General features: G+C 35.4%; 1 protein-coding gene across 1 annotated transcript in view; it reads left to right on the forward strand.

The window, feature by feature from the left end:
* The first annotated feature begins 382 nt into the window (after positions 1 to 382).
* The window catches only part of Casd1 (CAS1 domain containing 1), a 42,338-nt gene continuing 15,245 nt past the window's right edge, over positions 383 to 27,475 (forward strand). Inside the window, exons 1-10 of the mRNA XM_069996509.1 lie at positions 383 to 677; positions 7,890 to 7,986; positions 9,053 to 9,173; positions 11,007 to 11,051; positions 13,238 to 13,300; positions 15,813 to 15,857; positions 16,262 to 16,385; positions 17,777 to 17,991; positions 20,914 to 21,336; positions 22,556 to 22,645. Coding sequence (XP_069852610.1) covers positions 545 to 677; positions 7,890 to 7,986; positions 9,053 to 9,173; positions 11,007 to 11,051; positions 13,238 to 13,300; positions 15,813 to 15,857; positions 16,262 to 16,385; positions 17,777 to 17,991; positions 20,914 to 21,336; positions 22,556 to 22,645 — 1,356 coding nt within the window. The 5' untranslated portion in view covers positions 383 to 544. The remainder of the gene's footprint in view (positions 678 to 7,889; positions 7,987 to 9,052; positions 9,174 to 11,006; positions 11,052 to 13,237; positions 13,301 to 15,812; positions 15,858 to 16,261; positions 16,386 to 17,776; positions 17,992 to 20,913; positions 21,337 to 22,555; positions 22,646 to 27,475) is intronic.

The raw sequence follows: 27,475 nt of genomic DNA on the forward strand, positions 1-27,475 counted from the left end.
CTTCTATTGTCCCAACCTGGGCTCAGGTAGCGGACAGTGTTCCAGGGGACAGTCCAGGATCCGCGTCCCAGCCGGGATGGACCCCCGAGACCCCTCTCCGCGGCGCCCGGCGTCCCCGCCGCCGCCCGCGGCCTCCGCCCGTGACCCCGTGACCCCGGAGGGCCTGCCGGGGCCGGTGACCCCCGGGCACCCGGCATCCGGACCCCCCTCGGAGGCGCAGCCGTTATTAAGGCAGGAGGCTGGAGAGGAGGAGGAGGAGGAGGAGGAGGTGGAGGAAGGGGAGGAGACAGGCGTCCGGGGCGCCTGGGGGACCGGCACGGCGGAGCAGCGGCGGCGGGCTTGGGGGGAGGCCACCGAGGAGGGGCCGGGCGAGGCCCAGGGCGCCGCGGCCGCGGGGTCCGGCTGCCCGGTGGGAGGCCCCGGTGGCGGCCGCGGCCGCTGGCGGCGGCTCCTGGGCTGGCTGCGGCGGCGGCCGCCCCAGTGCTGCCCCTGCGCGGCGCCCCTTCCCCGCTCCGCCGCGCACTGTTGTCATGGAGGAACCAAGATGGCGGCTCTGGCCTACAACCTGGGCAAGCGGGAGATCAACCACTACTTCAGCGTGAGGAGCGCCAAGGTGCTGGCGCTGGTGGCCGTGCTGCTGCTCGCGGCGGGCCACCTCGCCTCCCGCCGCTACCGAGGTGAGCGGCCCGGGCGTCCTCTTCCCCCCGCCGGGGCCCGGCCCGGCCCGAGCCGGCCCGGGGGAGGCGCCGACGGCAGCGGGAGGCCGCCCCCCCGCACCGGCACACGCCCACGTCCCCGCGGCCTCGCGCCAGCCCGGCCCGCGGGAGGCGGCGCCCCCACGTGCCCCCGCGGGCCCCCGGCGGCGGGCCGGCGCCCCACCTCGGCCGAGCGGACCCCAGCGCGGGCCGTCCTGGCCAGGCGCGTGGTCCTCAGTCCCCTGCACGCTCCCCAGAGCCCCTCGCGCCGGGGGTCCAGGACGCGCACCCCGGACCTGACCTGAGGGGCTGCCCAGGGTCCCCTCGAGCCGGGCGCGGGAAGTCAGGCCAGGCCATGGCTCACGTGCAGGAGGCTGGCCAGGAGGCCCTGGGGGCAGTCCCAGGCTTGAAGGCCGCCCTGTCAGGGTCCCTGCAGTCGTGTGTGTGTGTGTGTGGGGGGGTGTCACACATTCTGTTTCTTGGGGGGGGGGGAGTCTGGCTCCTCAACCTTTGTCTCATCTCCTGTCTCTGCCCTGTCACAGTAGGGTCCAACTGTTGGACAGCGGCATGGACTGCTTTTGCCCCAAATTGCCATCCTTGGCTAAACGATGCCCTTGACCAAATGAGAGGAGGTGACACGAGTCTTTTTGTGACTCACCCACTTCTGAAGGGTTTGGGTTACACACTTCTTTTCTTTTACTTACTTACTTACTTATTTTTACAAGGTAAAGGCACTGAGGCAGATTTTTGAAAAGTAGTTAGGAGTTGACAGTAGAGGTGAGCAATAAAAGTAAGGTGTAAGTAAGCACTTTGAAAGCAGGCCTTGCAGTCCAGAAATAGGACCTCCTTATTTCGGAATGAATTATCTTTGAGTAATCAAAGGATATTTACTTGTCCTTGTTGATTGTTTTGCTTTGTTTTTATTAAAGTGCCACCAGGAGAGAGGCTGACAGGCAGAGGGAAATTGATAATGATAGAATCTTTCATTTTGGGCTCTTACTACTATCAAAGCCATTATCTGGACAGCTCTTGGTGGTTGTGAGATTAATTAATCAAGATCTAAAGTGTAATGAACAGGTGCACATTAACTCTGCACATCTACTTTGGCAAAATATACAGCAAATAGGGTGCCAGAATCAGAGCTGTCTTCTAATTCCAATTCTTTAAAAGTACCACCAGGTCAGTTTTTTGGTCAGTTTTGCTGCATTGTTTTGGCGAACGTTTGAATATTAAAAACCTTGTTACTTCAGTATCATACTGGATGAACATCTCACAATCTAAATATACCAAAGGATGAGAGAAGTTTGATTCTTAATATTGTTTTGGCTTTTCTCTTCCAGTCCCCTGCAGATGAACGGCCATATGATTTGGCCCCTGACTTTGGTTCATCTACAGCCACTGTAATAGAAATCCAGCAGTTTGATATGAAGACTGTAACTAGCAGTGCTGGTGTATTGGTTATGGTAATTTTGGGGAAATGTTTTTAAATTAATAATCATTTTAGGCTAGTTTGGTGTGAGATGATGGTAATCAAACTCAATTTTGGATGTGTGAAGTTAGTAAAGATAAGTTTTATAATTGTAATCTCTTATCTTAAAAGGAAACCTCTAGTCTCCTTCCCTTTTTAAAAAATTGTGTCAATCATTTCATAGTCTTGGGATACAAATTTTTATATTTAGATTTCATGTTGGATCTTATCAAGATCTGTCATCAGCAGGGAGAATAGAATGTCAGATGGGCTTTTTATGAGTCAGTGTAGCAATCTGGGATTATTTGTAAAGCCTCCTCCAGAATCGAGTCATCGGTTTTTGAAGGTACTTCAGTGCCTTGAGAGTGAAGCAGTACACCTGGTATGTATATTTGCCCAGACTAAATGTCATGAACTTGAGCCAGAGTCTGTTTGGAAAACAGACTTACGTGGAAGGTTTTAGCCATCCTCATGTTTTGAAAGTGTCAAACTATGAAGTTACAATTCCCCTCACACAAAGATAATAAGCATGCACTTGAATTGTATCATAAATGTTTAGAATAAGAGAGAACCTTATATATTAGATGAAGGGGTGGCTTATGCTATATATTAGTATGTTGAATGCGTAGATATGAATGTCTTCAGACTCTGTAGAGTACAATTTGAATAAACACAGTATCTCTTGCTTTACAAACTACAGAAATAAAAACAATTGAACACCACAGAAAGTAAAGTTTGGCAAAACTGTGTGCTACCATTGAGCCACTTATATACCAGGTTTTACATTTTTTTTACAACCATTCTATGAGATCTATACAATTACCGTATTTCATCTCTCTCCTTCCTTAACATTTCTGTAATCAGGATGAGTCTTTAAACTTTGATTGCATGTCAAAGTTTAATTGGTAACATTTTTTTCATACTATGACAAAATAATGTCTTATAATCAGTGGTCTTCAATTCAGTGAATTACAGTATTATTTACATTTTGAAGATGAGAGTAGAGAGGTTAAGTAAATTGCCTAAAATTATACAACTAGTTAATGACTGAGCTAGGATCCTGTTGGTCAGCCTCTTGCCATTGTGTTATAGTCTGCCTTTCTCATCAATTATTAAATATGAAAGATGAAGTAAGAAAGGATATTCAAGGGAGAAAGGCAGGGTTAAACAATTTACATACACTTATTCAGCTTTACATTATCAGCCAAGACTTTTTCTATTTAATCCAGTCAAGAGATAAATTTTTAAAAGTTATATGTGTAAAACTTCAAAATCTGACCAAAGCCTACTTTTTGTTACCTATGTGCTTTTCCATTATTCTTCCTAACTCCAAGCTCTCTGTCTAAACATGCCCTTCCTTTTTAAGTCTCTTACAGATAAATGTTTTTTGTTTGTTTGTTTTTCTGCTTGCAAAGGCCTATCCCTTTGAAAGAAAGTATAGGTTTTTCTTCAAGGCCTGGTTCAAATGTCACCTCCACAGAAGTGGGAATTAAGTTCTGCAACAGTAACTTGTACCTATTGACCATGTTGTATTTTAATAATTGCTATCTACCTTCTCTACATAGACTGTGAGCCTTCAAGAGTGTCTTTTCGTCTTTAAATCATCAGAGTTTATTAATACACAATATTTGCAAAGTCTTTGTTTTCTTCAATTTTTCTCCCTGTATTCGATTCTTTCGTGGATTTAATTGAATGTTTTATTTTAATTTCAGTTTCTGAAAGTTCAGCATTTTTTGTTTTTGTTTTTATATTTCTTCATTTATTTATTCATTTATTTTGGTGTCGGTCCTCAGGCTTGAACTCAGGGCCTAGGTGCTATTCCTGAGCTTCTTTTGCTTTAGGCTCACAGTGTACCACTTGAGCCAGAACTGCACTTCTGGCTACTTTGGTAGTTTGTTGGAGAAGCTCTCACAAGAAAGTCTGTGACAGCTTCCCACAGCCTTGGATTAGGTAGGATTACAGACATAAGCCATGGTCTCCTGATGAAAGTAGGGGAGTTTTTAATGATTAATAATATTTCCACATAGTATAACAGGATGATATTTTAAAGAAAATTACTTTCTTAACTATACTTTTTTCTAGATTTTGCTGGTCTTGTATAGTCATAAATCACAAATGTCCCTTAATAGTGTGGTTATAGATTAAAATAATCACTTCAGTATCAAAAGATCCTTATCTGTTGCCTTTAGGATCAACGTTCCATTTGGATGAATTTTAATTTTTTAAATAAAGTTAATTTCAGATGTCTTAATTTTTTTAATGAATTATTTTCTGTCACTGACTCTATCTATCTATCTATCTATCTATCTATCTATCTATCTATCTATCTATCTATCTAAAATGTCAACGTTAACTACTATTGCATGTTATGGGGAAAAGTAAACTGAAAGCCTCATCCTGCCCATGTAATTGTAACTCCTCTGTACAGTATGTTCACAAATAAAATTAAATTAAATTAAAAAAAAAAGAATTAAAGCATGTAATAGCCATAGGTCACTTAGGCTTAACGTTCTTTGACTGTTAGACCTGATCTATATGCTTTTGATGTGTCACTCCTACTTTGTGTAAAGAGAAAAGTAAATAGTGTTTTCTAGCATAGAATTAACTATTGCTTGCTGAGTTTTAGGCCGTGTTTTACAGACCATTCTGTACACTTTGTCATCTGATATTTTCATGGTGGTAGTAAGAAGCTCACAGTTGCAGTAGGGTGGCTCAGCAAAATGCACCATGTCCAGAGGTATTGTGTGCCAAGGAAAAGGGAAGTTGTAATTCATTGAGAGTATTAGGTGTTTTCTTAGGTGTTGCTTTTGGGTTTTGTTTCTTTTTTGTGTTTTCTTTCTTTGCTTGTTCCTGAATAACTTTTTATTACTAAAAAAAGTCCTTAATAAAAATCCAAAGCTAGATTAACAAGCCAGATGCTTATACTGGAAAAGATTGAAGAAGATAGTCAGGCATCTAGATAATCTTAGTATTAGAGATAGCTCCAATAGATAATTTTATCCTTTAGTTGTTTTTTTGAAAATTGAGTGCCTAGCTTGATTTAATCAGGCCAATTAGTAACTTCTCATGTTGGTTGTATTAAAGTACCTATCATAATCATGCTAGACAAAAATAATGCCTGGAGTGTTTCCTTTGTTTTTGATTCACTTAGAAAGGATAATACATGCCAGCAGATACTTAAATATATGTATATTAAAATACGGCAGATTTGCCATTTTTAATATCTAGGTTTACATTTAGTAATTTGATCTGACCCAAGAAAAGAGAACTTCTTTTAGAGTGTGGTGTTTACAGAATTTTCTTTTCTAAATCAGGTTAATTTTTCTTTATTACTAATTTTATTTTTATTTTGCTGATGAATGTAAAAAAAAAGCCATTATGGCCTTTTCTCTTAGTTCTTTTACTTTGCTTACAATCTTTATATTAAACTATGTCTATTAAAACAACATGTTCTTTCTTCCAACGAGATACTGTTATGACTATTATGACAGCTAAACTCATAATTTTGGGCAAAAGATTAAAAACAGTCTCTTTACATTGTGAAGTATAGTAAGAAGAGTTGTCATAATCTAGCATTCACTAGCAAATTAAAAATTTTTTTTACCCCTTGAAAGACCAGTGGTCTCTAAAATACTGTGTTTGTAGAATGTTTTGGTTAGTAACCAACTTCAACTCTATTTTGTTGTGGAATTATATATTATTTTTATATTATAATATTATTACATATTATTATATTACTATTACATATTATATTATTATATATATGTTATATATTATATTTTTATATATTAGCATTAAAGCTATTGCCTACTAGCTGAGCTCTTGAAAGGCAAAGTAAAGATCATACTGATAAGGGAAAGAGGAATGGTGCATTGACAGTACATTTTCTGGTGGAGGAAAAATTATTTTAATATGTTGGTATGATACGTCCATCTCCATAGAATCATATTGATAACCTATGCAGATGTGTAACAAATCACATAATACCAGACACTGAAGATTGATTAAAGAGTTATTTAAAAAATTTAATTACCAAATACACAGTCGGGGCTGGGAGAAAAAAAGGAAACACCACAAGATTAATATCTAGTTTTTACAACTCATGTTTGCTTAAAAATAGGTATGTTACTAACATGTAATTAGTTTAATAGATATGTCAAAACATGTAGAAATGTAGTAACTATGAAATTTTCATCCTAAGTTTTAAAGATTTCCTAGAATTTTAATCAGATTTTGCTGTACAAGAATGTTATTGCAGGAGTGGTGTTTTAAGGGAAATAACTTAATTGTGTGTTCCTACAGTCTTTTCTTTGCTCATCCTTGGTTATTTATGCAGCGTATTTTGTATTTTAGAACAAAAATTTGTTTTTATTGGAAAGAATTAAAAACTAATTATACTTAGAGATAGCTTATTAAAAATCTTTGTAGTAAAAAAACCCCTCAGGATATATCTATACATAGATATATCTATATAGATCGTCAAAGATTTAACCATTGATATTCTGTATTCCTTATACAGTTTTTCATTTGCACAACAGTGCAGTATTTTCATTTTTCTTTCCTCTATCTGGAATTTATGACACTGCAGCCACAATACTTTCAGTTGTCTCCTCTTAAGTCTATTGTGGCCTGCTGAAAGAATAATTGAAATGAGAAAAGTTATGTTTTTCTCCTTTTAAGTGTTTTGGAGGCTAGAGATTCAGCATACCCTAAATGAAGCCCTGGGTTGGATCCCTAGCACTGCAAAAACAAACAGAAAACTCCCAAATCCAGTAGAACCAACTTTGAGTCTTCCCTATCTCCTCCCTAAATGATTCTGCAACATTTTTGTTCTGTCATATTCCTCTTACCAGGCTCTTACCGGCCTGACCTGAAGAAATAGTAAAACAAACATAGCTTACTTATTGCCATTAATAAAGAACTAACATTTAAATTAAGCTTACATTTTATTATAACCCCACAGTTAATCTATACATTTCATTTTCTCCTAATCTGTATCATGTCTCAGTTTTTTAATACCTCCAAATCACCTTTTTGTTCTTTCAGTGATGTGTATTGAGCTAATGTACAGTAAAATTGCCTAGTAAAATCTCCTAGTTTTACATGGGACAGAGGGGTTTCCTAGCTATGAACCTTTCTATTTAAAACTAGGTTTTCAGATATGCTAATATGTTACCTACTAAAGTAGAGTAGGAAGTCATTTCCAGAGTCTTTTTAGTCCTTTAACTTTTCTTTCACAACCCAAAGTAGGAGTGATAAACATAGAAAGGCTGGTTTGAGATGGAGGTGATAACTCTAGGAAAAAAATCCTTAAGAGGAGGCAGGGATGTAGTTCAGGGGCAAAGCACTTCCCAGCAAGTGCAATGTCCTGGGTTCAATCCCCAGTACTAAAAAGAAAAGACAAAAAAAAAAAAAAACTTGAAGGAAAGGAAAAGAAATTGCCAATGCATCAGAGATAGTATAGAGACTTATAGAATAATGTGTAAGGCAATAATGGCTCTTCCCCTCATGAGTGTTAATGTATTAACTATGCTTTTCATATACTATGCTTTTCATGAATGATTTATATATATCCAAGCAGGTATAGGGAAGCATAGAAAACTGCGTGCTTTCTTCAGGATCTTAAATGGGATTACAATAACATATGTGTGTGCATATATATATATATATATATATATATATATGCACACACATAAACACTATACCATGGTGTTTTACTGTTACAGGCAGTGATTCATGTGAATACCTTCTCTCAAGTGGCAGATTCCTTGGAGAAAAAGTTTGGCAGCCTCACAGTTGTATGATGCATAAATACAAAATCAAGTAAGATGCTTTTCTTCCTCCCCCACCCCCTTCATGGGTCTTAATATCTAATGGAGAGAGAGTGGTGAAGGAGAGTACAATATTGTCTTCTCTACCTTCCTCTTCCCTTTCCTCCTCTTTCCTTCCCTCCTTTTTTTTTTTGTCAGTCGTGGGGCTTGAACTCTGGGCCTGGGCGCTGTCCCTCAGCTCTTCAGCTCAAGGCAAGCGCTCTACCACTTGAGCTACAGCGCCACTTCCTCCTTTTTTTTTTTTGATGCTGGTACTAGAGCTTGAACTCAGAGCCCTCACATACAGCTTTTTTGCTCATGGCTGACAAACTCTATTATTTGAGCCATGCTTCCAGTTCTGGCGTTTTGTTGGTTAATTGCAGATAAGAATCTCTCAGATTTGACCTTCTCAACTGGTTGTAGACTGATTTTTCATTTTAGCTTCTGAGACCTAGTATTGTAGATATGAGCTACTGGTACCTGGTAGTGCTTTTCTTTTTGTGGGATACATACTACCTGATTGATTCTAATAGAAGATTTTTGTTCTAAAGTATTAAAGAAAGGCCCTTGGCCAGGTGGCTTTATCTTTGGTAAATGAGGACAAGGACAAGGACCAAGTCCTATCCTATGAGCAGTGTCCTATTTCACTGTAACTTGGATACCTACCTTATGAAAGTTATTCTGAAATAATGGATATAAAGCATTTAATAAAGTTACAATACTTCTTAATTAATGACTGGGGGTTACTATAGTTGAGAATTATTTGGTAATAACTAGTAAGTTAAATAAATCTGGCCATCTACTTTCTTTTGTTTAAATTTAATTTAATTTTATTGTAAGGGTGATGTCAGAGGGTTCCAGTTACATAAGTAAGGTAATGAATACATTTCTGGTCAGTTATCCATTCCCTTGTTTTCTCCCACTCACCTTGCCCCCCTAAAGTCCTCCCCCCCCCCAAGTAGTAAAGTTCATCTACTTTCAAATCAACATGACTAGCCATGGCCTTTCTCCATTAAACTATGTGTTTTGAAATGCAAATATGTTGATTTTACCTATTAATACTTCTTTGTTGATTGCAGTGAAGCAAAGAACTGCCTTGTAGATAAACACATTGCATTTATTGGAGATTCCAGAATTCGTCAATTGTTTTATTCTTTTGTAAAAATAATTAATCCCCAGTTCAAAGAAGAAGGAAATAAGGTAAAAATTCATTTACTTCCTTCTCTTAGATGTAGTTTTAGAAGTTTAATAGTTTTGAAAAAACAGGGAAAAGAAGGGTGGTTTGTTGTAGTGGAGAATATAAAAAAAAAGAAGTGGAGGTGAAGGTATTTATTATCGGGCCTTAATTAACTTCAGTGTTCTCAGGAATAATTTCTTGCCATAGACAAATTTACAAAAATTCCTTGAGACAACAAGGAATATCTCTATCCTCTTACTAATAACCTTGGCACATTTTCTTTTAGTCTCCTTTTTAAAAACACATACTTGTGAGCTTTACCACATGTAATTTTTTATCTGGCTTTCCCCTCACCACTTATCATAATTCACCAAGTTATTATATAATCAGCTTAAGTATCTTTCTAATAGCAGCATATTATTGAGTGGATATAATGGAATTTTATGTAATCTTCCCTTAAAATTTTATTTTTTAGTATTTAAAATTTTTTTTGCAATAAGAGAAGCACTATTGTACTCATTTCTTTGTGCAAAAACTTTGCTTTTTAAATTTTTTATATGGAATTTCTATAATACAACTACTGCGTTTAAGGTAAAGATATAAAATTGATTATCTTGCCAGATTGTTTCAGTTTCTATTGTTAATTAGCAATGTATATTGACACCTACTATGTTGGCAATACATGTCGCCACTTTTCTGATTCAGAGTGATCAGCCTATAAATGAAAATTAATGATATCTTTCTGTTGTTTTCTGGTATGTTTCTCTCTCTCTTTTTTTTTTTTTTTTTTTTTTTTGTTGGTCATGGAGCTTGAACTTAGCTTGGGCACTGTTCCTGAGCCCTTCAGTTCAAAGCAAGTGCTCTACCACTTGAGCCACGTGCCACTTCTGGTTTTCTGGTGGTTAATTGTAGTTAAGAGTCTCACAGAGTTTTCTGCCTAGGTTGGCTTTGAACTGCTATACTCAGATCCTAGCCTACTGAGTAGCTAGGATTACAGGCGTGTACCACTGATGCCCATATGTTTCTCATTTTTAAAATGCACTTTTCTTTGTAACAAATCCTTGTAAAATAGATAAGGATTAATATCTTTCTATGTTGTTAATAGTTAATTATATTTTAGTGAGTTAATATAACCTCTATAGATTTTAAGTGATCATCTTCTAATCCCTTTCTTCAAACAGTTTATCATTAAAAGCAGGGAACTGAAAGGGGCAAAAAATGAAATAAAAGACTGTTCAGAGTTGTAGGAAGAGTAGCTCATCAACTTTTAATAAAAATTTGCCTGTATGGAACAACCTGGACTTTAGTAAATAGTTGAAAAATGAGCTTCATGGCTAAGTAGCAATTCACATATTGAAGATAATGGTCCTTAATCCTTAGTGGCTCTTCCTTTTCAGAGTAATGAAAAACAATAAAGTCAGCTATTTGTAGACTTTTAAGTGTAAATGTGTTTTCCATTAGTTTTATATATACAAAAATTAATGAAAATGTTTTAACCTTAATTTTAGGAACAGAACTAGCTTCTTATTGCCCCCTTCTACTTCTCTCTATTCAGAGTTTCTAATCTGTAACCATTTCTATCTTTTGGTTTTGTTTTGATGGTATATACTGCTATACTCATCCTATTTTATTTTGAACCATATATATTATGTATGTTTAAATCACATATAAACAACTAGAGTTATCTTTTTTAATATTCTATCTAGCTTTCCCCTCCTCTTTCAGACTGAATGTATTAGTAATAGATATTTGGTGCATAAAAATATATTTTAAAGTAACAGCTAAAGGGAAACATTTATTCTATACATTTGTATATATATACAAACTTGCATGTATTATCTCCTTTATTATGGCAGCATGAAAACATTCCTTTTGAAGATAAGATTGCTTCAGTTAAAGTGGTAAGTTCATGTACTAATAAGATAAATGTGATCATATTGATATTGTTATTTATAAATAAGCTTATATTTCAGCTACTACTTTGTATATACTAAATAGTTTTCAATGTGATCTTGAGAACAGATACACACAGCAAAACAATGGAGTAAATGTTTATGTAGTTGTTTTATGTAATGAAGTAGACTATTTGGTTAAACCTTTATCCAGGAGAAAATAATCTTGTGTAGTAATTTGAAATCCATCATTCTGGGATTAGTGATTATAAAAGAATATATACAGATTTGAAGTCATATATACAAATTTCCCAGTCATAATGAGAATTCAGTAGGTATCAGGACAGAAATGTTCTTAGTCTACTAGTAGTTTCAGGTCAGCATAGTTACCTACATGCAAAGCTAAGTGAGATAAGAATAGCAGGGAGCATTAAGTCCTGTTCCATCGTAAAGTACACAATAAAGGGAAATGATGTTTTAACTGAGAATCATATGTGCCGAACTCTGTAGACAGGGAATGCATAGAACATTTCAGGAACTGAATGAGGACCAAAGGAGTTCTTAGAGAGCAAGGGCAGAAGTAGCATTAACTAGGGCAGACAGGTGATAAACATTCTCTACCTTCTCAGCTGTTTTGGATTTTATTCTGAGAGCATTCATAAAAGGGGTATGAAACGATGAGATTTAAATTTTTAAGATTTGTTTTTGGAGAAATTAATTTCTTGAGCTATAAGTATATTTTAGATATGAGGCCCTTGTCTGCTATATGGCTAGTAAAGATCTTCTCCCAGTCTGTGGGCTTTCTGTATCTCTCACTAGCTGTGCCCTTTGCCATGCAGAAGCTCTGCAATTTCATGCAATCCCATTTGTTGTGTTTCTGGGTCTTTATTAAAAAGGTTTCAACCTGTGCCAAGGAGCCCTAGTGTTTCTCCTATTCTTTCCTGTAATATTTTCAGGATATCTGCATTTACCTCAAGGTCTTTGATCCATTTGGAATTGATTCTGGTACAGGGTGATATATAAGGATCTAACTTTAGTTGTCTACACATGTTTAGCCAATTCTTCCAGAACCATTTGTTGAATATGCTGTCTTTCTTCCATCCTAGTTTTTTGTCTCCCTTGCCAAAAATTAGGTGGCCATGGGCCTGTGGGTTCATTTCTGGGTCTTCAGTTCTATTCCATTGGTTCTCAGGCCTGTTCTTGTGCCAATACCAAGCTGTTTTTATTAAGCCACGTAAGCCAGACCCAAAGAAAAGTAGGTTTCATGGTTTCCCTCATTTTAAGAACTAGAATATGTCTATGATATATATGATATATATATATATATGATATATATCTCAGTAACCCAATTACTAAGTTCATAAGACCATATATAATGAAGAGTATCAACTTGAACTCCAAGATATGGAAACAAGAGGTTCTTATTATGTCCTATATGTGGTTATTTTTTTTTTCTTTTCTCTTAGTTTTCTATACCTTGTGTCCTGTATATAAGATTTTTCCATCTGTGGAAGGGAAAGGTAATCACAGAAACAGCAGGACAAAGGATGAACTAATGCAACATTGATATTCACTTGAGACTATGTTGGATATGAACCTTATAACTTGGAGGGAAGGGAATTATGAGGGGTAAGCAGGAACAGATGAGGGATGGGGTAACAGTGTTTAAAAACAAATGCACTCATTACCTTATGTAACTGTAACTCCCATGCTCATCACCTTTTCAATAAAGATTAAAAAAAAATTTTTAAGAAAATATTCAGCCAGGTGCCAGTGGCTCATATCTGTAGTCCTGGCTACTCAGGAGGCTGAGATATAAGGATCAGGGTTCAAAGCCAGTGTAGGCAGGAAAGTCTCCATGAGACTCTTATCTCCAATTAACCACTCAAAAAGCCAGAAGTGGACCTGTGGCTCAAGTGGTAGAGCAGTAGCCTTGAACTGAAGATCTCAGGGACAGCGCCCAGGCCCAGAGTTAAGCCCTACAACTGACAAAAAAAAAAAAAGAAAAAAGAAAATATTCAGGCTAAGTATGGAGAGTAGATGAGGTGAAAGTAGACATAGGAACTATTATGAGACATCTCATTGAGATTGAGATGGGAGGTGATTATGTACTTTGTGAGAGACTTAATATTTGTTTTGAGTGGTGCTAAATAAGAATATTGTTTACTGTTTTATTTCTAACATTTCTCTTTCAGGATTTTCTATGGCATCCAGAAGTTAATGGGTCTATGAAACAGTGTATCAAAGTGTGGACTGAGGTCTGTATTTGAAAACATAGGTCTGTTTTTGAGGAACCAAATTTAAAAAGCTTGTGAAGAAGTTTTGTTTTTATCTTTACTTGCCTATTCAACTCTACTCATCTTCTTTACGTAGCTTAGCTTTTTTAGCATTTCCCTGATAGGTGTTGACTCAGTAGCTCTGCCTCATTGCCACTGGTTAGACTATGTTCACACTAGACTTTCCAGATGTAAAATTGTCTGTTCCTGCTATATCTTAGTTAATTCAAACCTAAATAATCAAGCTAGGTATGGAATCTGTAATCTGAGCACATGAGAGGCTGAAGCAAGCAGATACTAGATTATGAAAGATAGTGTAAGCTATATTTTATCAGCCTGTTTTTTTCCCTACTTTTAAATATTTCAGGGTTTATTTCCTAAAAATAAGGACATTGATTTATTTTTTAGGGCATTTGAGAGAGATTGAAACTTTTAAGTGGAAGAATAGCAGTATGGTGGAATAGTGGGAGGAAATTGGGCTAAACTGTGAGGAAACTGGCAATTTAGATTTAATTCTTAAGTGAATAATAGTCATTAAGAAGTCAGAGCTACTTAGGTAGACTGGGGAAGTCTTGGTATGGATTAAAGTGATATATGAAGTTATTTGAATGGAAGGAATTTAAGAGATTAAGGAGAAGACTTCCATTACTGAGAAGATTCTGAGAAGTGGAAGTAGAAAGGGGTGGGAAGAAAATCAAGAGAGGAAAAACTAACATCAGTAGCAATAACTTTTTAACATATGGGATATGTAAAAGGTGAGTAATAAAGGAGTGTCACTTTAAAGAGATAAGGTAGAATGAAACTAAGGGGCCTGTCAATTCCAAATTCATTAGTAGCCTGTAACAGATTGTTTAAATGGATAGTGAAGTTCAAATTAAATCTTGTTAAATTGAGGCATGATGTGAGGAATTAGCAGGCTGAGGACAGAATGCTTTTTAATGTAATCTGTTGACTAAGGGTGTGAGGGGATTGACTGTTATCTTAGCTACTTAGAAGGTGGACATTGTGAGGAACAGTCTTCCAGGCCAGCCTAAGCAAAAACATTGAGAACTCAGCTACTGGAAGGTATAAGTATGAGAACTGTGGTCTCAGGCCGGTTCTGAACAAAAATATATATAAACAAAAGAGGTCTGGGTGTGTGGCTCAAGTGGAGGCCCTAAGTGTTTGAATTCAAGTTCTAGTTCTGCCATAAACAAACAGACAAATAAATAAGTAAATCGATGGGCAGAAAGAATTTTTTTTGAGAATAAGAATGATTTCATATAGAAGGAAGGAGAGTAGAGAAGCAGTACAAGATTGATATTGTCAATTAGAGGAGATAACTCATGGATCAAAGTTTCAGAAGTGAAAAGGGAGAATCTGGAGAAGAGAGGGGGACTCATTTCTTTACTCCCCTCTGAAAAGAATGTGGAGATGAAGAAGTTGTAAGAGTAGGGCAGGAAGGAGGAGCACTTATACATTTTCTCTTTGAACTTGAGAATTAAGATGTTATGCTAAGGAGAAGTACAGTCACAGCCTGTGTAAGGAAGATGAAGAAAGGGAGCTGTTTCTGAATGAGGACAAAGGAAAGAAATTTTTTTATACTGTAAAGTAAAGCACGTTAGACTAGAAATAGTTTTCCATGACTCTGAACATATATTACTTTTATAATGAGAATGTAGCAGTATTTTGTGTGGTTTTAAAATAAAATTTCTTGCTTTTTTGTTTCTTATGAACATTGATATAATATCAGATCTTTGATCTTTGGTGTAGAAAGTGCAGTGACCTCAGAAGTTAGATGATTAAAGTTCTGAGTATTCCTGACATAATATCAGTAGTTCTGAATGTATTTTATAGTATATAGACACCATCTTCCTTGATAACCTATGGGGCATAAGAATCTATATTGAAATAGCTTAAGAGAAAGTATTTAGTAAACTATTCACTGCTCTGTAATTATAATACACACACATACATATATATACTATTATACTAACAATACATACTGTATTATAAATACTACAATTTGTAGTTAGTGTGAATTTCCAAGTATTTTTTTCTGCTTCCAATCTTTAATAATTATCAATTTAGTTAGCTTTCCCAGAAGATTTTGTTTCCTTAGGGAGCTGACCTTGTATTTTACTTAACACTTACACTATATACCCTATAGGCATCCATGAGTATCTTTTAATTTACTGACATAATACACTAGAGCTTTACTCAAAGCAATTTGCTCACAGTTCAGAATACTATTGTCTTGTTTAAAACTCAGTACTTTTTTCCCCCTAAGAACAGCAAAAGAGTAACCATGTATGCTTTATGCTATGCTATGTAGCCATATAGCCCTGTCATTGGATTTTAGACATTAGATGTCTAAAATCTTATTGTAACCAAAACCCAGTAGGGAATTCTAACAAATTAAGATGCACTTAGAAGAAGCAGAGTTTGTATTTTAAGGAAGAAGTAAAGGATGTAATTGGTGTCCAACACATTTATAAAGGTTTTCTTCCTATAGGGTTCTGTTGCAAAGCCCCATGTGATTGTAGCAGGAGCAGCCACAGTAAGTACTCTTTTTTGTTCTGACCTAATAATCTGTGTTTCACACCTGAGGTCTTGTAAAGAAAAAAGGTAATTTATGTAAATGGAATACTTGGCTGTGTTTGTACTTTAATTCCTATTCAAATCAATCAGACTAGGGAATAATAATAAAAGATTTGAATGAACTTAGTAAATATAGTGTTAAAGCTCGATATTATTATATCTAAAGTTATTCTTGAATGATATACATTGAAAGTCTTTATAACTGCCTTCATATACTTAATGAAATAATTTGACCAAATGTTGTTAAATGTTAACTAAAATGGGAATTACAATAAAATTATAATTGTAATTATATTAGGTAAATTATATACTTGAAAGTCTCTATGATAAATACTGAATTAATGCCTAATTATTACTTGTTAGTGGTCCATCAAGATTCACAATGGTAGCAGTGAAGCACTTTCTCAGTATAAAATGAACATTACCTCCATAGCACCACTTTTGGAAAAATTGGCCAAGACCAGTGATGTTTATTGGGTCTTACAAGGTAAGAAATGAGTAATGAAAAAGTGTCATTTTGTATACACCTTAAGGCATGGCTTTTTATTATCTCTTGTTTCAGGAGTCAGAATTAACTGCTTTATGAAAACAAATTTTGAGTAAGTTTTACGAGATTAGAATAAAGTAGATTTTGCTGTGAAATTTTCAGGAGCAGACTAATAAATATGAGTATAAAATAAATTTTAAAAATCCTCTAAGGAACCTGAGCAGGCAGAGTGACTGCAGAAAGAGAAATCCTAAAGGCAAATAGCATGTTTACTTGCGATTCTTTTTAACAAAGTGTATTTATTGTGGTTGGAAAATACAGAGAAAATTATTAATAATGTTCATATTAGAATCACTAGAAGTAAATATTCTTTTGAATTCACAGAGCATTTAAATTAATATCAGCTAGTTTATACTTTGTAATGAAATTCTTCAAGAGGAAGTAGGCATTAGGTCAACTCAGTTCAGGAATTTATTCAATTTCCATTTCTTAATTCTTAACACAATATGAAATGCCTTGGATGTTTTAGCAATTTAAATTGTTTGTCAGAAACTCTTAAGATTATTTCCAAGTTGGATATCAAGAGGAACGAAATAAGAAAGTATACTGGTAACCTGTTCCTCCAGTCCTGTTTATTTACAAACTCACTGGTAACCTTTTTCATATTAAAAAGAGATAAAGTAAACTAGTATTACTTGTAATAAGTAATAGACTAGACAGACCTCAGTCCTCTGTATTATGCCTAAATTGTGAGAACAAAATTTACAGGGTTAATTAGTAACAGGAAAGAAAAAGATTGGCTATTATTCTTTATTAGTCTTCAATAATTCAATTTTAATTTCTTGTTTTCAGATCCAAAATTTCAAAACTCTTAAGACATGTTGGAACATAAAAATGTTTCACCAAAGCTGTGTATGTAAAAGAGAGACAATTATTTCTTAAATTTCAGGAAGCTGTTAGTTGACTCAAAATTTGAATATAAACAAGAAAATCTATTGTAAACCTTGGCCAGCATTATGCAGAAAGTTAATATTTAGTTCCTTGGTGTAATCTGGACTTTTATGAACAAAATATTGAATGTAGATCAACTAATTTGTATGGTTATAGTTTGTACTAATAAAGATTTTTAAAATTTGTTTTTAAAAATGTGTTTCAGGGCTGGGAAGGTGGCTCAGTGGTACAGCGCTTGCCTTGCATGCCTGAGGCCCTGGGTTCGATTCCTCAGCACCACATAAACAAAAAGAAAAAAGCCGGAAGTGGCGCTGTGGCTCAAGTAGTAGAGCGCTAGCCTTGAGCTGAAGAGCTGAGGGACAGCGCCCAGGCCCAGAGTTCAGGCTCCACGACCGGACCCCAAAAAAAATAAATTAAAAAAAAATGTGTTTCACACACAGATCCTGTTTATGAAGATCTATTAAGTGAAAATAGGAAAATGATCACTAATGAGAAGATAGATGCATACAATGAAGCTGCAGTCAGTATTTTGAATAGTAGCACCAGAAATTCTAAGTCAAATGTTAAGATGTTTAGCGTTTCCAAATTAATTGCTCAAGAAACGATTATGGAATCTTTGGATGGCTTACATCTTCCTGAATCAAGCAGAGAGACGGTAAGAATATGTTTGTTGGTAAATGAAGACTATGATTTTTATTGGTTATAGACTAACATGTTTATAATAGTATATTTTAACTTGTACTTTAAATTACTCATAGTCTATTTGAGGATGTATCTGGAAATATTTTTGCTTTTTAATTATCTAGTTGACCATATAAGAAATAAGAGTTCAGTATACTTAAAAGTAGGAGCTATGGAAGGGAGAAAAATTAAACTTTGTTTATAGAGTGCTAATCACTGTTAATACATATTCTCCTATATAAAATCTGTAAATTCTAGCAGAGTATGATGGCTTACACCTATAATTCTAGCAATCCTCAAGAGGCTAACATCAGGAGGACTGCAGTCCAGGCCAGCCTAAGCATTAAGCAAGGCCTAAAAATAATGAAAGCAAAAAGGAGTGGAAGTGTGGCTCAGCAATGGAGCGCCTGCTGAGCAAGTGTGAGAGCCTGGGTTCAAACCCTAGTACTGTAAAAACAAAGAAAAAAAACCCTATACGTTTCTTAGCATACTCTGGAAAAATACTGCTTTATGCTATCCTTGCCTTAAACCTTATGATTACAGAATTAAACTTCAGAAAAGAGCACACATTTTAATCCATAAATAAATTTTTTAAATTTTCTTAGAGTTGTTATACTTAAGTATTATTCAAGATACAGAGTAGATACTGAATGTAATCCAGGTTGACTGATAGGGATTTATTTATATTAACTGTGAAAGAATTTCAGTTACAACTTTCACACATAGTAGAATAGATAGTTCCTGTTTTCTTTTTCTCTTAGAAAGCAATGGTTCTTAACCTCATGAACCACTTGAATATCTGATTTAAAAGCAGAGATTCTGGGGCTGGGAAGGTGACTCAGTGGTAGAGTGCTTGCCTCACATGCATGAGGCCCTGGGTTCAATTCCTCAGCACCAACCACATAAGCAGAAAAAGCTGGAAGTGACACTGTGGCTCAAATGGTAGAGCACAGCCTTGAGCTGAAGAGCTGAGAGACAGCGCCCAGGCCCAGAGTTCAAGCCCCACAACTGACCAAAAAAAAAAAAAAAAAGCAGAGATTCTATTCCTCTCCTTCAAAAAACCATACAAATATGTTTGCTAAGAATTAAGAATTTTGCTATGACAGTTATTTTATATTCTTTTTTCACTTCTAAAAACTGGGGCCCTATGTGGAGTCTTTTTTTTTCAAATTTTTTATTGTGATTAAGTGGTTACATAATTTCCCAAATTTCACAGTATTGTGGGATAGTGAAGCTTAGTTAAAGTCACAAACACATTCTAACTTTCATAGAACAAATTGTCTATCATGGTCTATAACATTTATGAGTTCTATGAGCTTTGTAATACAGTTATCTCTTCCACATTTGTCATATGTACATTTCTTTTGTTTTGCATAGCATCAGCTGTTCCCTCCCTCCCATCACTGCCATTGAGTTGCTTAGTTCATTTTGGTCAATGTCCAGTACAGTTGATGGGTCTCACTGTTGTATGTTTTTCCCTGATTCCCTCTAGTTCTGTGTTGTCCTACTGTCCAGTGTGCACATATATATCATACATGTGATCAGCAGCATGGGAGTTATTTAGTAGTGATTCGACCAGATGAGTGGAAGTCCTTTGTTTCTTAAGGCCTGTTAATTTTGTTGTATCACCTAACATTTTGGATTTAACATCCACTTATCAGGGAGACCATGTGCTGTTTGTCTCTTTGCACTTGGCTTCTATGTGGAGTCTTTTGAGGAACCTCCATACTGCTTTCCAAAGTGGTTGAACAAGTTCTTCCCCCATGGTATAACCCCTGTTTTTACTGTATCTGATTCCACTGTCCTGTATCTTGTATATACATTTTTCTAATTTGGGGAGGGGAAGAGATATAACAAAATTCTGAAATAAGGATACAGGTTGACCCATTGTAACAATAAGATGTACAAAACACTATATTGAAAATGAACTTTACAGTTTTGGCGGGGGGGGGGGGGGAGGGCGGAGTTGAAGGTTGGTAGGGGAAACACAAAGGACGAGGTAACAATGCTTGATAGGAAATGTACTCATTACCCTACTCATGTACCTGTAACCCCTCTATATAGTATTTTTACAATAATATATATATTTTTATATGTATATATTTTTTATATGTATATATATATTTTTTATATATATATATATATATGAAAAAAAGCTGGGGCCCTATAGTCTGGTATCTTTTGTTTTGAAATTCTGCTAATTCAAACTCTGGCCCTTGACATCTGTCAGTATTTATTTTGTTCCAATCTTGGAGTTTAAATTCAAGGTGTGATCCTTGAGCGTTTTGACTTTGGTTCTCTGCCACTTGAGCACAGCTTACTTCCAGCATTTTTTCTTTTTTTTTTTTTCTTTCTTTCTTTGTTTCTTTCTTTTTTTTTAGGATGGTTAGTTGGATAAAAGAATCTCATGGATTTTCCTGCCTTGGCTGGCTTTGAATCACTATCCTCAGATCTCTTCCTCCTGAGTTGCTAGGATTACAGGTGTGAGCCACCAGTGCATGGCATGTTAGAATTTTTTTTTAACCAAAGGTCATGATTCATTAGTAACCATGAAATCCATGGGGGTTTGTGTGGCATTTTTTTTCCCCATGTGGTTATTTTTATTTCCTTGAAGAATGGAACCATAGAATATATTCCAAATAGTAAGAAGAGGAATTGTTTCCTGTAAATATTTCCTAGGTCACATCATAAACAAATTTCTTATTATGAATCATAACCAGAAATTTGAAACACCCTGAACTAGCTATTACAGATTGAAGGAATACTATTATGTGTGCATGACTGCTTGAAATATGGTTGCAAAAGTGTTGAAAACTCAAAAATATTCACAGGAGAAAATCAAATGTGAAATACATCACTGACAAGATAATAACCAAATAACTTGATTTGTTCACAGAGTGCCATGATTCTTATGAATGTGTATTGCAATAAGATTTTGAAGCCTGTAGATGGTTCCTGTTGTCAACCTCAGCCTCCTCTTACTCTCATACAGAAGCTAGCTGCTTGTTTCTTCACGTTATCTATTATTGGATATTTGATTTTTTACATTATTCATCGTAATGCTCATCGGAAGAATAAGCCTTGTACTGATTTGGAAAGTGGAGAGGAAAAGAAAAATATTATCAATACCCCTGTGTCTCCATTAGAAATACTTTTACAGTCTTTCTGCAAACTTGGCCTAATTATGGCTTATTTCTATATGTGTGACCGTGCAAATCTGTTTATGAAGGAAAACAAATTTTATACTCATTCATCTTTCTTTATTCCCATTATCTATATCTTGGTTTTGGGAATATTTTACAATGAAAATACAAAAGAGGTAAGAATCGATTTTATTTTAGCTCACGTTATCCATCTGATCTCATAATAAAATCTAAGTTAAATATTATTTACTATGCCAGAATATTCAAACTTGTATACAAATGGGGGTTAAGGAATTTCACTTACTGAATTTTTTTTTTTTTTTTTTTTTAGTTTTAAAAATTATCCTTAGCCAGGCGCTGGTGGCTCATGCTCCTAGCTACTTAGAAGGCTGAGATCTGAGGATCACAGATCAAAGCCAGCCCAAGCAGGAATATCCAGGAGACTCTTATCTCCAGTTAACCACCACAAAACTGGAAGTGGTACTTTGGCTCAAGTGCTAGAGCGTTTGCTTGAGCTGAATTGCTCAGCGACAGAGCCCCACGCCCAGAGATCAGGATCCATGACTGACCCCTCCCCCCCAAAAAAAAATTATCCTTAAATAGTTGTACAAAAGGATTTTAATTCAACATGTTAATTTATGAGTATAGTACATCTTGATCAGTGTCACACCCATTCTATCATTTCCCCCCATAAACATTTGCTTTTCAAAATAATTTGGAGGAAATTCAGAATCAAGTGAAAGGTTGTAAAAAGTTGGAAAGTATGACCTGTGGGAAAAAAATCTTGACTTAGTGTTAATATTGCCTGCTTAGAGATGGAGAAGGTGGAAAGACTTTTGATGTTATACTCACCTTCACATGCTAGGTACTATTTAATATCTCATGTACATACAAATATATATAATTAAATATATTGTGATTTAATTTGAATTAAGTTCTATTGTCAAAAGTAATTTTCAAATGAGGATGATTAATCTGTTCTTCATCTCCAATAAAAGCATACTAGGGAAAATATAATAGTAGAACCTTATTCTCAATAGCGTATGAGAATTGTAAAATAATTTTTAACTCTGAAATTCTAAAATTTTGTTATCAAATATCATTTTTAGATCTACAAATACAACTGTCATGTTTAAATGCAATTTTAATGTAAAACTGTAAAAACTCAACTAAGTTCTTCAAAATGCCTGTAGTTTATAGTTATTTTTCAAATTATATTTAAAATAGCTTAATTGCATGTTTTAGCATGAAATGAAAGGTTTTTAACTCTCTTCCCCACCAAGATTCTTATTACGGAAGTATTACTTTTGATGTGTTTTAAGAATATATAATATATATAACCCAAAGAATTACTTCTTGGTGAATCTTTAAACAGATTTTGGTTCCTTTATGCAGACTAAAGTCTTAAATAGAGAACAAACAGATGAATGGAAAGGCTGGATGCAACTTGTGATTTTAATTTATCATATCTCTGGAGCAAGTACAGTAAGTAATCTGAATTTAAGTTCAGATGATACAAATCACTTTACTGCTTCTTAAAGGGTACTTTTTGTTTGTTTGTTTTCTATGTTCTCTGTTTTTTAGAGAACCTTTTGATTTCCATTTAATCATTTTACCTTTTCATTCTTCTTCTGACTTTGTGCATCTATAATTCTAAAAGCAAAATGAGTTTTGTTCAAGAAGATAAGGGAACAATTCATTTGAGTTGACATCTTTAATGCTAGCATTTAAGTAGCTGAAGGGCTCTATATTTTAGGCCACATTTTGTTGTTGTTGTTGTTGGTTGTGGGTCTTGAACTCTGGGCTTGGGTACTGTCCTTCAGCTCTTCACCTCAAGGCTGAAGAGAGCCACAGAGCCACTTCCGGTTTTCTGGTTTATTGGAGATAAAAGTCTCATGGACTTTCCTGCCCGGACTGGCTTTGAACCCCAATCCTCAGATCTCAGCCTTCTGAGTAGCTAGGATTATAGGTGTGAGCCACCAGCGCCCCACCCAAGGCCACATTCTTAAGCACTTCTTCCTGAATGTAGTAGAAGACCCTGCTTTGGTGAGCCATTGCCCTTTGTATCTGGATGAAACTCTTTTCTTCCTGATCTGTGGCTACCCTTGAATATGGCAGGGTTAGAAGAAAATCTATTCATTCTTAATTGTAACATTTTGCTGTAGTGCTTTAAAAAGTTTTTTGTAGCTGAGCCTAACAACTTTTCACCTAGGCTTTCATAGTGAAGGTTCAAACTGACTGATGAAAACTTTTTTAGAGGAAATTTAAATTAGAAACTTATTTGTAATTTGGGACTCCCAAACTGTTTTATTCCTTTATTTGTGAATATAAAACATATGTCCATGACTTTTCATAAACAGTATTTGAATCAGTGCTAAATTGACATAAGAGAGAAGTTATCAGAAAAGAACGTTTTGAAAATTACATAGCAGCACAGCAATAAGAAAGTAAATAATTTTTCACATATGTAAAAATTGTCTCTTATTTCTAAAAATTGGTGACTTTATGGATGGTTTGAAAGATACAAAGTAATGGAATGACATGTACTTTTTACTGAAATTATATGGCTATAATATGTATACTTGTGGCAACAACAGTTAAGTTCCTGTGAACATAGAAGCTGTGAATAAGCTGGAGCTAGGGAATTTGAGTAGTTATTGTTGAGCTAAGACAGTTAGAGATACCTGAAGCAAGGAGAGATGGAGATGACAAGACTTAGTTTATAAGCCTACCTTGGAATTAAATTCATATTCTCTAAAAAGTAAATAGAGATTAGAGATGAATGTTGAATTAGAGAAATACTGCTGACATATGAATAAAGACTGAGTTTCAGAGGAAAACATGTTTCGTTTTAAGAAAATACCATGTAGAGACATAATTAATTGCTGACATATTACAGGGTGATATCTCTATTAAAAAAATATAATTCATGGAAGATTAAGTTTCTCAAGTCAATGATTCCAGATAGAATTTAGATCATAATAGGATGAAGATAATTTGGCTTTCTATTATAATCACTTACAAACCTAATATTCTAATATATCTTCTTAGATTACCTCCCAATTCATTCTAATTGACAAAAAAAAATACCCTGCTCTGGAAAGACATACTTTTCATTAACTGATCATTTGTAATGATTAATTACTATATCACTCTTCTGTTATATCACATTTTGTCATTAAAAATTACCTGTATTGACAAACATTGTTAGTACAGTTTATATTTTGAGACTTTATTCCTGGATAGTTGAGAGATTAATCTCATTAAAAACTTTTAACTGCCATGGTTATTTTAATTACTTATTTTAATGTTTTGAGTAAAACATTTCAAACTTTGTGCCATATTTCATGCCAAAAGAAAAACTATGTTAAAAATTGCAGAAGACTATTAAAATAACCCAGATGGTCTAGCAGATTGTGATTGTTGGTATATTTTCCTTTAAAATAAAATTTACATATCAAATATGTACTTCATTTAAAATGCTGTGAACTTAATAGAGAGAGAACCACTTGCTTGGTATTTGTTATTTTGTTTTTCCCTGTATTGTGTTTGTTTGTTTTTTCACTCTGAGAGTTTCATTAAGAAATTTGGAGAACCAGAAAAGAATAAAACCAGAGTCAGTCAAGCTCTTAAATCTTTTGTATTGAGAATGTTAAACATATTTTAAATACACACACAACAGATATTTAGATATATTGATATATAAATTAAATTTTGTTTTGATACTTGACTGATGAAAGATGAAAAGAAAAACCATTTATACTGAGACAGAAGGAAAGAACAACTAAATGTAATGTGTTATTCTTGATTGCAGCCCCTAGATTTATTTATTTTTTCAGTGCTGGGAATTGAACCTAGGAATGTGCACATTTTTGGCATATACCACTGGGCTATATCCTAGCCTTTGTTGAGAGTCTCAAAAATTCACCTTGCACTTGAAATCCTCTTACTTTTCACCTCTAAAGTTCTGGGATTATAGGTATATATGACCATATCAGATACATTTTCTTTAATTGTATAGAAGAATAATCAGAGATGTTTAAATCTGAGTTCTAAAGTAGATGCTATTATTTTCATATTAATTTTCTTGGGTGTTGTGATGATAGTGTGGTCATGTAAGAAGCTACCTTTCTTTCTACCAGTACCATGGCCAAATGCCTAGGAGTGCTGTCACATGCTCTGCAACACTTAACATTTCTCAGCGTAGCTTGGATTTTTAGCTTTGTTATGGTTTAAAATATATTGTAGTAAAATGTTAACAGAAATGTTGCTTGAAATTTATAATAGACCAGCATTTGTAGGACCTTGAAATTGTTATAACAGTATATTTCATTCAGTTAAGTGAATTGTATTTGTTGTTTAAATATATTTACCAGATTTCTCAGCTCAAGTCTCAAAGAACTTGAGAGCATGTTTTATGGAAAGTGGTTAAAGTAATTGGGAATGGCTAACATAGGTTTGACATCTGTTTCGAATACTTGAATGCAGATCAGATGTAAGAAAGGTTACCTATTATGGTAATCCATAGATTCATACATCTATGGATTTATTGCTATACTCTACTGTGGATCTATAGCTACACTCTACTGTAGTAACCAGTAGCTACATAAAGCTTTTGAGCATTTCAAATGTAGCTAGTCAGAACTGAGAATTATAATTAAAATAAACTAGTACTAAGTTTAAAAAACTTCATGTAAAAATAAAGTATATTATCCCCTATACATACTGAAGTTACAATATTTTTATATATTAAAGTAAATATATTTGTTAAAATTAATTTCATTTGTTTCTTTTAAATTTTTAAATGTTCTGATAGTTACATTGACAGATGACTCCCATTTTATTTCTGTAGGACATAGCTGTTCTAGAAGACTGAAATTGTAGCTTTTACAGATGGATTTCAGCTTTTAGTGAAAAAGAACTCTATAGCAGTTAATAATTGTCCAGCCAGTATTGGGGTTTTTAACCTGCTATGAAGGAGGATAAGGTTTGATTAAGCAAAATTTGGGAAGGGAAGAATATTTTATGACTGAATGAACAGGTAAACAAGGTAGTTGGCAAGGGAATATAAGTGAGAAGACCAGTTTAGAGGATGAGGAATCTTAACAGTTCAGTTAAAATGGAGATGAGGAAAATTTATGATATATTTAAGTTTTTCTCCCAGAATATTAATACCTAAAAATATATCTCAGCAAACATGCAAAAGATGCCTATACTCACTTTATTTTCATAAACAATATTTATGCTGGATACTTGCAAAGGTGATCAGCTGAGTTTGTAAAATGGAACCCATAGAAATTTAGCAATTGCAAAGGCTAGGTATCACTCTACAAGCCTTTTAAAGATCATATTTTATTTATTTATTTTTATTTATTTATTTTTTGTTGGTCATGGGGCTTGAACTCTGGGCCTGGGCGCTGTCCCTCAGCTCTTCGCTCAAGGCTAGCACTCTACCACTTGAGCTACAGCGCCTTCTGATTTTCTGGTGGTTTATTGGAGATAAGAGTTTCACAGACTTTTTGCCCAGACTGGCTTTGAACCTTGATCCTCAGATCTCAGCCTCCTGAGTAGCTAGGATTACAAGAGTGAGCCACCAGCACCGGGCCAAAGATCATATTTTAAAAATCAAAATAAGAAGTGGGCACAGTGACACATTGTTGTAATACCATAACTCACTTGCAGAAGCAGGTAGATCATGAATTCAAGGCCAACTTAGGCTACATACTGAGACTCTGTCTCAAATAAAATTTTAAGAAAGAAAAGAAAGGGAGGGAGCAAAGAAGGAAGAAAGGAAGGAAAAACAAAACAAAAAACAAATGCAGCCAGTATGTTGAAGAGATGGTGAACATACTGCTGAAAGTGATTGGTAGTCAGGTGAAATGTGTAAGACAATGAGAATTAAAGTAACATTTCCCATGATCCTTATACATGGAGTTAAAGTGTGTTGCTTTTTACCTTAGAAGTGAGGATGTGATTCTTTGCAACATCAGAGTAAATGATTTTAATAAGCTCCATCATGATGAAGACAGTAGGAGTATTAAACAGTTGTTTCGTAGAAGAAGAGTTAGGACTGGAAGAGTGTCTCAAATGGTAGAGCACCAGCCACACAAGCAAGCTTAAATGGTAGCCTTAAGTTTCAACCCCAGTACTATCCAAAAAACAAAGTGGAGGGGAGGGATATTTCTAAATTATGCTTAGATATGTTTTCTAAAATATTTATTTTGTTAGGTATTTTGTTAAGTATTAAAAGTAGTTATTTGGTTATTTTACTTACAAGTCTAAGACTTAAATTTTTAAGAAATAAATAGTGTTTGT

This window comes from Dipodomys merriami, unplaced genomic scaffold (genome assembly GCF_024711535.1).
Source record: "Dipodomys merriami isolate MVZ:Mamm:240054 unplaced genomic scaffold, mDipMer1.0.p SCAF_5, whole genome shotgun sequence".
Classification (NCBI taxonomy): Eukaryota; Metazoa; Chordata; class Mammalia; order Rodentia; family Heteromyidae; genus Dipodomys; species Dipodomys merriami.